Source organism: Pectinophora gossypiella, chromosome 10, assembly GCF_024362695.1.
Source record: "Pectinophora gossypiella chromosome 10, ilPecGoss1.1, whole genome shotgun sequence".
NCBI classification, from domain to species: domain Eukaryota; kingdom Metazoa; phylum Arthropoda; class Insecta; order Lepidoptera; family Gelechiidae; genus Pectinophora; species Pectinophora gossypiella.
In genome coordinates this window covers 432,440-444,990 of record NC_065413.1, presented here as the reverse complement: position 1 = coordinate 444,990, position 12,551 = coordinate 432,440, and the positions used below count along the sequence as shown (strand labels likewise).

At 37.5% G+C, this 12,551-nt stretch overlaps 1 protein-coding gene across 1 annotated transcript in view; it reads right to left on the bottom strand.

The window, feature by feature from the left end:
- Window positions 1-12,551, bottom strand: part of LOC126370190 (cadherin-89D) — a 90,760-nt gene that overhangs the window by 72,805 nt on the left and 5,404 nt on the right. The window contains exon 2 of the mRNA XM_050014947.1: window positions 7,383-7,551. Coding sequence (XP_049870904.1) covers window positions 7,383-7,440 — 58 coding nt within the window. The 5' untranslated portion in view covers window positions 7,441-7,551. The remainder of the gene's footprint in view (window positions 1-7,382; window positions 7,552-12,551) is intronic.

Here is a 12,551-nt window from a genome sequence, read left to right as displayed (position 1 = left end):
TCCGACAGGCAATTGAAACAGATCGTGAGCGCGATCAAAGCAAGCTGACCGAAACACGATAATGTGGCGAATAATCATATTGACATACATTTATAGAATGACGCAGACAAAACTAAGCTAGGTATTCATGAGCAGTATAGAGACGCAAGTACTGGAGAATTAGATAGATAACAATTTTGGTTGACATAATTATTTATGTAAAATCTACTTAGTGTAAACCTGAACAGCAACGAAGTTATCTTTATCGAAAAGAACAGTAATAAAAAAGCATTGATTGTAAGACATTGTGTAATTTTCTGAAAAACCGTCTGCGTCATGCGACTTCACTATTAGGCACTTCATTTGGCATAAATGTCTGAATCAAGATAATTTCGAAATAACTTCCTAAATAGATTTATGGAGATCCAGAATACTCTATGATTTCAAGCACACAAAATTGAGGTATCATAAACTTTCTTGTTGTCATTAAAAATTAAAAGCATAGAACGCATCATATCAAAACCGTCTGAGGAATTGTTTCCATTCCAACATTATACGGGTATTGGGCTGATAACCTGTCGCAAATAGCATTAGAGTTCACATTCTGGGATTTTGTGTCTGCGAGATGCCTTTCGATCATATTTTGTGGCTCCGGCATCTATTGTATTCAGAGTTAACTCACACCAGTTATTAATGTAAATATGTATCATAAACTTTTACCTCTCTCAATGGTGCTTTTAGAAACCGGTTGGTTTTATCAATGGGAAGCGTACAAGTATGCATATCTTGTTTAGACAGAGACAGTCGTAAAGCGTGTACCGTGAGCGTGATTATGTTGATGTGACCTCCGTACATTATGTTATACGAAAGTGAATGTTGGGCCGCGGACTTTCGCGGGAGCTGCTCTTCAATGTTTGGGTGGATTGTTGGTTTTGGGCTGTTTAGGTGCTCCGGGAAAATATATTTTTGGTATTTCTATTTCTTTTCTTTGCACTTTGGTATTTCTTTTGTGTGTGATGTTGAATTTAAGTAGGTAATTTATTGCCAATGAGACCTGGCGCAGGAGCTCGGTGGCGCAGCGGTTAACGCGCTCGGTCTGCGATTGTTGAAGTAAAGCAACTTTCGCAAAGGCCGGTCATGGGATGGGTGACCACAAAAAAAAAAGTTTTCATTTCGAGCTCCTCCGTGCTTCGGAAGGCACGTTAAGCCGTTGGTCCCGGCTGCATTAGCAGTCGTTAATAACCACCAATCCGCACTGGGCCCGCGTGGTCTCAGAATGTCATGGGAATAATTAATCTTTGTTTTATACACAATTTACTTTATAGGACTGTCTAGAGCAATAAGACGTGGATTTGTGACGTAAAATATCGCAATGATGCATCGTTTTTCCAAATCCAGCAATTCACTCAATGTAGCACGCCTCACACCGTCACTATGGCCTAAAGACCTTAATTTTCCCCCTACGTGCTTTGTATGTTCTATGCTGCTATTGTGACACAATTTGTTCACATCTAGACCGAAACAGAGATCTCAATCGAATAATTACTTGCCACTGCTGAGTTAGTATACCTACACATATTATGTTTTTGTTGTATCATTGTCATATGGTAGACAACAGAAGAGGTAGGCATAGGCGTAACACTGAATTCGACTACATGAGTTTGAATTCACGTTTGGATCATAGAATCGATATGACATGGTTTGCAGGTTTTGTGTCCGATTAAAAGCAATAGGCTCGCCACTATTATGTGAGACTTAAACAGCTAGCGAGAAGTGAGTGTGTGTGGTAGACAAATTGAAATAAATTTAATGTGCCTTTACCAAACAGTTTCTGACAAAAAAAAATCCCTCCCGACCCGTGGTACAACTGCGATGTCCAACTGGTAACCCTCTATGTTGGAAAACCAATTCTGTGCACTTCGTGGCTGTTTAGTAATATAATACAGAGATGCTTCACATACCTAACCCTGCACTATACTCAAATGAAATAATTTCCCCACCGTTATACACTTAGTCTGTTAACTATCTATTGTTCGAGCCCTACATCCCTGCAGGCGATAACAGGATTAGAAGAAGAGTGTTTCTACTAACTACAATGCTTGATCAATAACCTCTTCACATGACGTAGTATCACGCTTGTATCCCTGATGGGGTAAGCAGAGGTGTATACACCCAATCGTTGTTGTCACCCAGCTATGTTTAAGCCCCATAAAATAGTGGGCGAGATTATTGCCATTAATCGGGCATGTATCAATGAACAAGAAATCAAGGTCATAAAGTCGAATTCAGTGCTAAAGCCAGTGCTTTAGAGTTCAGTAACTCTAAAGAGTTCCAGCAAGAATTCAAACCTGTGACACTATGTAAGTCACACGTTCTCCCAAAAATAACTATCACGGATTCTTACCCCACACTAATTCACATCGACACCAAATATACGCAAAAATATTTGCTAATGTCTCTTTCACGCTACTTCTCAGTTCCAAGATTCTGCATAATCTTATTCATAATATCAACCACGGCAAGAATTTGCCTTAATACCAGGACACCCCGTTACAACAAGTATCAAGATCAAACCCCGACCCGACAGACGGCAGCCAAGGCTTAGTAACTGCACATACAGCTGATAGCAATCGGGTGCAATTGCATCTTGTAGATTTACTTGATCACACGCAATTGACAGTAACGGATGGTTGATCCGATAGCACGGCGCGGCGGGGTGAAGATATGACACAGATGTGAATGGTACCATCGCTTGTCATATTGGTGACCAGAAAAATATTACTGATGAATAATTATGGATGAATAAACAAAATCATTCACCCATACATATTTACATTATACATAATATGTATTCATAAGGTAGATAAAGTAAAAGGTACTAGAAACTTGTACACACTGAGTACAAAGTCTAAAAACGATTTTTTGATTGTTTGATCTTTTGGACTCTTAAAATACATTTAACATAAACATCTGTTGCATCTAGGTATTATAATATATTTATTTATTTATTTATTTATTTATTGTAGTTGGCGGGGCACATCGCTCCTAGAACTGACGGCCGATAGGGCCATAAGGTTCTCGAGTGGGCAGGCCCCCCACGAGATGGATAGAAGACCTTTTGGAGGTCGTGGGAAAACGCTGGATGCGGCAGCATAGGATCGGTCATAGGGTTAGCTTTGGGGAGGACTGAGTTCAGCAGTGGACGATTTTCGGCTGATGATGATTATAATTATGTTTAAGTGCTAGCTTAGTCTATATCTTTATAAATATCACTCCAAAAATAACCACAAATATTATTCAACTTACAGTAGTTACCCAAAATAAAGTCAAGTGTTATTACGGAAATGAATGTTATGACCATTAAAACGAAACAGTTAAAAGAATGTTGTCTAATTTGTAAACTAAACCATATTACGGTATTCATTATGTTAGAATGATGAATTGCAAAATATAATGAAGCTCCTAATGTGTGAGAAGTTACAGCAACACAACACAGTAACGTTAAGTTTCAAACGTTTACTTTACTGACCCACTCTGTTCCGGAGATTGAACTTGAAGATAAATGGGAAGAACAACCTAACGAACATGTATAAACTCACGCTTATAATTCCTAATAGGGTGAACAGAGCCATATGTTAACAGAAGAAAACTTGCAGCCACTTTTGATACGAAATCCTTAACTGATTAAGATGACGAGTGATCAGTCATTATAATGTCACCTTAACCTACATCATGTTATAAAAGTTACAGTCCCTCTGTCGATTTTAACCTCATGGTCGGAAATAGAAATAAAAGCATTCATGTTTTTTAATCGGTTCTAATCCAGCAAAGAAGTTAAGTAGTAAAGTAAGTAAGATAAGTTTAGAACGTATACTGGACTGACCTACACTGTTACGGATGGTGAACTCGAAGATAAATGTTACGTTATTACGGAAACATCACCAAAATGTAAAAACATAATAGAAAATAAATATAGCAGTGTTGAAGATTTGAACGGTTACAATCGCGGAGAGGAACAATAAAATGTTTGTTAATGTTCAATTTTGATACTGCTACTGTACTTGAAGAATCAATGGGCAGAAGATTACTAACAAAAGATAACGGATACATTATCGGTATAATTTTGGTGTGGTTGAGTAAAAAGATGTACTTAAGTAAACATACTTTACAGAAGAAAAAAGTAATTGAATTTAATAATAGTTTAAACTAAGGTGATGTAGTACAGACGGCCGATAGGTCTGTAAGGTAATCGAGCGACTGCGGCCGGAAAGCACAGTGCGGGCAGGCCCCCTAATAAATAATAATAGTCTCACTCTTGTGGAGGTGATATTAATAAATTTATATTTTTATCGGTTATCAATTCATTATAAAAATAAATGTTGAATAAATGCGGCGCTTCTTATAATATTAAAAACAATAATGCAAGGCATTAAACAAAAGATCTTGCTTTGTAACGCTTTAATGCTTGTTAACACAGGGAGAGTAACGATCCATAACTTGTTGAACACACAGCTTCACTGACTCAAGCTAGGGCTGCATCTGTAACTGAGCGCATTAATATAAGTTTATCTTCAGATAGTGCATCAACTCCGAAAAACAAAGGATCCCGCGGCTTATCTCTTCAAATAACAATTTCTTTTTTATTCTAATAGAATTGTTCCGCCGCAGTGAAAGTTGGAAAGCGGACTGTGATCTTATGAACTCTTGCCATAATTAGACGAATAAAATACTTTTAAATGACTACTTTAGAGCAATATAATGGTCAAAGGAACCAGAACGTTATGGTGCTTGTATAACTGTTATAGAATAAATGTTCTTAAGGTTGCTACGTGATCAGCGACTGACGTAAAGATGGAGTGGTCAGATAGTGTCGGCATTTTTGTTGTAAAAAAACAACGGTAACATAGAATAAGGTCATAATGTAATGAGTTGTATTGTTAAGGTTTGAAAAAGGGGTAAGATGAAGATATCTCGAATATAAGCAACGATTTTGATGTTAATCCGGACGTTATGTCTGTCTGCATCGAGGTAATCTTTCTCGAGTATTGCGACAATTTCGTGCGTTTAGAATAACAAATCTTAAAAAAAAAATACTAATTTCTGTAAGACCTATTTTAGTTTACAAATCAACAATGTGCAACCACTCATAATATTTGCCCTTGTAGTTTAAATACTACAAACTATTTAGTATCAGCTTCTAATAGTGCCTATCTAAATGACATAAAGTAGTAAGTTAAATTGTTTTTAATATTCCCATTGACAGAATCATCATTGGTTGTTTTGTCTTGCAACATAGTTTAATTTCGAGCAATAGTTCGTCACCGCTATTCATCGCATTTGTCGCGACTCATAAGGGTCATGCCAGATTTTTCATATAGGTACTTCAAATATACAAAGGTCAGAAATTTTATGAAATGTAAAAACGTATACCGCATATTTATTTTTTATTGAAGAGATTGCTGCCTGAGCAATAAAGTCCTTTTGTGCCATTTAATTGATTGTGATTTATGTTTCTTTTGTGTGTTATAAAGAGTATTTGTATTGTATATGGTTCATTCACCACCTATCACGTTGGTCTAATAAATATCTGCCAAACGAAGGTGCCTAATTATTTCCCGGTGCGGTGGCTGTTACTTTGACAAATCGTGAGGATATATTATTATTATTGTTTTTACTTATGACTGCTTTAAATAGTGTGCTACGTTTGACAGCAGCAATGCAATGGTGAATTGGTGATATACACTTACTGGCTTTAAAACTGTTTGCAGCGATAGTGTTTTGTATAGAGTCGTAAGGCCAAATGTCCTTTTCAAATCCAAAATCCATTGTTTAACTATTGTGTCTGGGGATCTGGGGTTTACGAGAATATACTTCTCTTTAACGGCCTCCGTGGTCCAGCGTTGGGCTCACGATCCACGGCTCAATAGTAACTCTGACATCAGGGTTGATGAGGTTGGTACTCCACCTCACAACCCACATGATAGAAGAAGAAGAAGACTTATCTTTAGAAATCATCCATTCAAACCATAACGTAGTAAGATAGTGCATATTGATCTACTTCATTAACCTATGGCAAATAGACTAAATAGATCTAAGTCATGCACATGATTAATCGATCGATCTTGCAACGATAGGATCTGAGGGGTCTTAGTACAACTGCATAGAGACTTTCACATGATCTGATACATAAATGCACAGTCATAATTATGCAGGAATATTAGGATAATAATATAGCCTAGGGAAAATGGATGATTAATGTAAGGGTACTTGCTGATTGTACCAGGATCCATTTATGCTATAAAATATACGGGTAAGTACCTATTTGATTTATCATAACATAACATAACAAATACTTTATTGCACAAACAGGAAAAAACAAAATACAAAAAGAGAAATAGAATTAGTACAATAATGTTATGTTATCCATAATGTGTCAAAAAATTTGAACTTCTCTTGATATTTTTCTTAACACAACTAAGTAAGGTGCATGAAATAAGAATATTTTAGTATAATGATACAATCATTTTACTATTTTGAGAAACTTTCCACATAACTTTCGATGAAAACAGCCACGCAACGCAATGTCGCGTTTTATCTTCTGTAAGTAAATTACAGTGAAAATCTTGGCGGATATTTTCTAAACAAAAGGTCAAAGCAATTTTTGGTGTTACAAAAATTGAAACGGCGGTTTAAAATGTAGATATGGCTAACAACCCGATATTGAGACGGTCAATTAGCTAACACTACTTTTCATAAACATATTTCTCTCAAACGTCGCTCTGAGCTAAGATTAATAACCATTTGGAAGCCTACTCTGAAGTAGTTTTGATTATCGTACCGAGTGAGAATTCTTCCCATTTATCCAATTAAGTGGTCAATGCCATCTAAGGCAACTCTGTGCAGATATCACGTCAAAAGGACGTATACTCGTACCGTGACGCAAAAAATAAATGGACTTTAGACAACAAGAAATGGCTATTCAGGTTAAAGCCTTTCTTCCGCTTCTCTTCATTTTCACTAGTGTGGATTGTGACGTCAATAATCGAGCCCATCATCATCTCCATCTCCTAACCTGAAGATTTGACAGGTCCAGTCTTTTACAGAAGCGACTTCCTGTTTGACTTTCCAACCCGCGAAGGGTAATCCAGCCCAATACAGGTTAGGTCACATACCACCGAAAATGCATTTCTCGAGAATGTGAGTTTCCTCACACTATTTTTCTTCACCACAGAGCACACGATAATCATTTGTGATCCAAACAGTAATTCGAAAACGAAGTCGAGAATCATTGGTTTAGGCCTGTAGTCGATTCGAACCCGCGACCTCAAAGTGAGCAATCTCGTCACAGCTTCCAATAATCAACCCCATCAACAGCCAAAACATATATCGTTTATAAGACTCACCCAAAGCACAACCAACAGCCGCTACCAGCAACAACACCAACAGTCTAACACACGCCATCGTACACAGCACAGCACGGCTCACGCAGCACAACAGTTGCACATTTTGTCACAACACCACTGTCTCTTCCTTGTCATCTGTCCTGTGTTACGGTGATGTTGAACGGGGATTCTGAAACAAGAGTAGACTATAAATACCGGATTGCCCTTTTAGCGATTTATTAACGGATACACAAGGTAATTCTACAAGTAAAGCGTATAGGAAACTACACTTATAAAATTCATGTATATGTAATACGTAAAATTCGATTAAATGCGATTTTTTGTACAAATAGGTATGTTATAAATAATTATAATAAAATATCCATGTCAAAAATAATAATCAGTTGATAAAAATTATAAATATTATTACGAATCAAATCAATAATTAATAGACAACCCACGTCCTGTTGCTGGACGTTTCCCCGTTGAATTGGAAAACGAACTATAGTTCGTGGAAAAAGATAAGAAAATATTAATTTTTATCATAAATTATATATCCTCATTAGAATATTTAAAGAAAAAATAATAAGGTCCTACCAAAGACGTAAACATAGATAATACAAACTATTCACCCGACGCATGCGCGGGCCATCTTATGCGCAGAGGCAAACGCGAGCCGATGAACCGTGCGCTAACGGCAACAGCGGTACCGGTGATTGGCGGGAAACGCGATCTCGTGCGCAAACTCAGTAAAGTTTTGGTCGTAAGCGTAAGTGATAAAAGTTCACCCATATTATTTTAATTTATGACTGTGTGAATCGTGAATAGATGTGGGAAGGTAGGCATAGATGTGATAGTAAAAATATGGATTAGAATTTTAAAGATGTAAAAATATCGAGAATGAAAATGTCGTGAACAAAATGCTACTAGTGTAGACAGATAACTCCTGATGTATTTAGCGAATGGTTTCGTAGAAAAAATAGATTTATATTAATAAACATCATTGTATTAACAGGCATTCTAATAAAAATAATATATCTAATGCCAAAAACGGACACGGAACAAAGGATCAAAACACATATTATTTAACAGAATGCTATAAATTTTTGAAAATTCCTGTCAATTGTAATTGCGTTTCACCAATCAATATAACAAAGGTTGAATATGAAAGTTCCTAGAACTAAACGTATCGATGAGACCGTAAGATGCAAATTACCTGCAAGTAATAATGACAACAGACTGTTATGTTGTACGCTGCATCTCGTAATAATAGTAACAAGCCACCCTCGGGCGCGCTCCTACATGGGAACTTTGAATGGGGTTCACATAATGAAGTCTTTGCTAATTCATTGCAGGCAATAGCAGAATAATCTTTATGATACTGTTTTCTGATCTACTTTACATTACTAAACTTGAGTTTAATATTGTCAATTCATCAAGCAGGCAGGTTGCCAATAGCATAACCCCGTCGAATATTAGCAGTAGTCTGTCGACGGATAGCATGAACTGAATGGTGATAGATAATCTAGCAGCCTAAAGATTGATCATTTTGGGACTTCGTTAAGGTATAAGTTTGGAAAATCTGTGTCAGGCGTAATCAAAATTTTGGAAAGGATATTTGCGGTTACGTATTATCATCATCACCAGCCGTACGACGCCCACTGCTGGGCATAGGCCTCCCTCATCCTGGGCATAGGATCTCCACGACAACAGCTCAGTGGGTAGGCCCGCTACAAGGTGGACTGACGATCTGGTGAAGGTCGCGGGAAGCCGCTGGATGCGGGCAGCGCGGGACCGATCGTCGTATATTAATTACTATACTCGATGTCAAATAATTTAACATTATAGGAATATTTCAAATAAGTACATCGATGTTTGAATACAAATTAACTTTCTTAAATATACAATATAATAATTGTGCCTTTGATGTAATCCGATGCGACGAAATCAGCATAATATTTTCCACAACAGAAACAACTTTCTTTTTCGAAGTTTTTCTTTTTATGAATTATTTTTTGTTGCGTAAATACCAAATTATGATTTATGATTCTAAACAACATCTTTAATCAAATTAATACAATATTAAAATTAAACAGTTTACGTTTCCCCGAAATGATTGAATCGTAATGCCCTGCTATTAACAGTTACAACACTCCCTTTACAATTGAAATGTTACGTCCGCCTGTATAACAAGTTGTTATAATATTCTAGCATTCACGTCAATATCCTACTAAACTATCATTAAATACGTTAATATTTCTACTTGCAAGTTATGTACTCCTTACATCATGACTTTTACAGCAATTTTATTCTTAATATCAGTGTTATGACCCTGCAGATTTTATTAATAATGCATCATCAAATCGTTATTTCATACCATTTTAGTACAGAAAGCATAATTTAAGTTACATCATAACTATATGTATAGATATTTTATTCAAAAAATCACCGTGATAACCCTGCAAAATTAAAAAAAATGTGTATCATCATTCGTACCTTTTATGTTAGTATCATTAATAGTAGTATATTTATTTGTTACATCATCACTTTAACATCATCACTTTTTTTTAATTTTATTCTTAAATGTTCCTGTTATAACCACGCAGATTTCAAACATGTGTGGCATCATCTTGGTTTGTATCTTCTTTAGCATCCATTGCATATGCTCAGGCATTATGACTGGCATTAAGTAAGTCTAGTGGAAAAGATTGCCAGTTCTGTGCAATTGTTTCAGAAACGGTCATCTCGCACAATAGTGACTGTTGATTTAATTTAACATTTTTCCATACTAATGTTACTGTTATAGAAGTTGCGTCGTCGTATGAATATTCAGCGATTGGAGTAACTGTTCTTTGATAATCGTCAGGTTTTTTAAATGTAAAATAATGTGTAAAAAAAATCTCAGAAAGTTTCCCATATTTTGATTAAAGTTTCCTTCCCAATATTAGTGGACTTTATATGTCGGTGGATGGTGGATGTGGTTACTAGGTAAATCTAGTTTTTAGTAAAGGGTATTTACATTTTTTTTTATTTCACCATTAATTTTGTGTATTGTGTATATTCTGAGCCTAATAGACATGTGAACGTGGCAATAAAGTTGAATGAGTAATTTATCTGCACATGTGTCAAAATACTTTACGTTTTTCACAACCATACACTTGCGCATTAAATGGAGCTTATTCTCCCGTACACAGAGTTCTTAGTAATTACTTAATAGTTTTGCAATAACTAAATATAGTATCTAAGTAAATAATTACACCACCGACCCTACAGCCACCACTTACAAGTAATCTTTAACCACAGCTTATGATAATAGCAGTAGGTAAGAAATTGCACATTACGTGGAGATTTCGCTTTCTATAATATTTCTGTAGACTGTGATGTTTTTATCAAATTATAGAAACGATCGAGTGCGATTATCCGTGACACAACTGTCACCTTTGAAAGCTTGATTTCTATTCGTAATATAAAGTTGTTAGTTAATAATATTACATATGCGGAGATTATGACACGGCGATAATGTAAATGCGACAATTTGAGAACGATGACGAAAGTAGTATCGAAAAATAATAATGTTATAATGTAAAATTAAAACATTAAAGATAAAATTGGAATACAAAAAGATTTTTTTTTTTTTTTTTTTTTTTTTTTTTTTTTTTTTTTTTTTTTTTTTTTTTTTTTTGACGTGACTTATTGTAGATTTGCCGCAGATGGCATTAACTACTTGGCCGGACAAATGGGGAGCGCTGAAGGCTCTCACCCGGTACAACGTTTAAGACAACAGGCCTGAGGGTGCCCAGTTGGGCGCGAACCTCGGCTCAGGGCGTCGTCTGAGAGGAAAAATATTTGAAAGAATTAATCGACCCTAGTGGGTCGATAGCGATAAGCGCTGAATGAGGGAAATCGTCGACCACGCCGGCGGGGTCGGTATCGGGGACCTGAAGTGTTTGGTGTCGCGAGCTGATTGGCTGCCTCTATGGCTAGAGTAATCGGGTCGTCGGGATCGTATATTACGTCCTTCGGACGCCGATACTTTTCAGTACCGTCCCTAAGCGGAATGTACTCGGAAGCCGCAACTACCAGGGGATTTGGGTGGTGCGGAGCAGAATCGAAAAAACGTTTGGAAGCTAATTTGAGCCATTGGGCAATGGTTGGCAGACCTAGGTCAATGTGCAGATTTTCATTGCGAAGGAACCACGGAGCTCCCGTGGCTTTCCGCATGAAACGATTTTGTATTACTTGTAGACGGTGAATTTGAGAGGGGCTCGCGTGAGCGAAAACTACCCCTGCATAGGTCATGATCGGACGGATGCAAGTCGTGTAGATTTTCACCTTATTCCTAAGGGACAATTTACTTCGCTTGTTAAGGAGACAATGAAGACGGCCCATTACAAACGCGGCGCGATCGCGCACTCGTTTGATATGGGCCTTGAAAGTAAGACGTCTATCTAAGACTACGCCGAGATATTTGACTTGCTCCTCCCAAGGGATCGGCTTGCCAAACATCGTGATGACTTTAAGTTGACGGCGTGACCGTGGCGTGTTATAATAGCCCTTTGAAAAGTACACCGCTGCACTTTTCTCCGGGTTTACCTCGATTCTCCATTTGCGAAACCACTTGCCCAAGGCATTGGCCGCGCGTTGGAGGATTCCGGTCATCATAACTCGACCACGGCACGAAGAATAGATGGCTGTATCATCCGCAAATAAAGCTAATTCGGTATTAGGGGATTTGGGAATGTCACTAGTATATAATGAAAATAGTAAAGGGGAGAGGACGGAGCCTTGTGGGACTCCGGCATGTATCGGGTGCGGTGACGAGAGCGTCCCCTCCACGCGGTAGCGAAAGGTTCGATTTGAGAGGAAGTCTCGTATGATGTGCACGAGACGGTCTGGCACTCCCAGTGAATAAAGCTTGTAGATCAAGCCGTTGTGCCAGACTTTGTCGAACGCTTTCGCCACATCGAAGAAGAGCGCTCCCGTAGCGACAGGTTTTTTTAAGTTTAATCTACTAGAGATATGTTCAACAATACGGTGCACTTGTTGAACGCAGGAGTGTTTGGTTCTAAAACCAAACTGCTCTGGTGGAATAAGACTATTGGATTCGGCGTAGTCCCGTAATCTAGCAAATATGAGCCGCTCATAAACCTTCCCCATGGAATTGAGGAGACTTATGGGGCGGTAACTCGA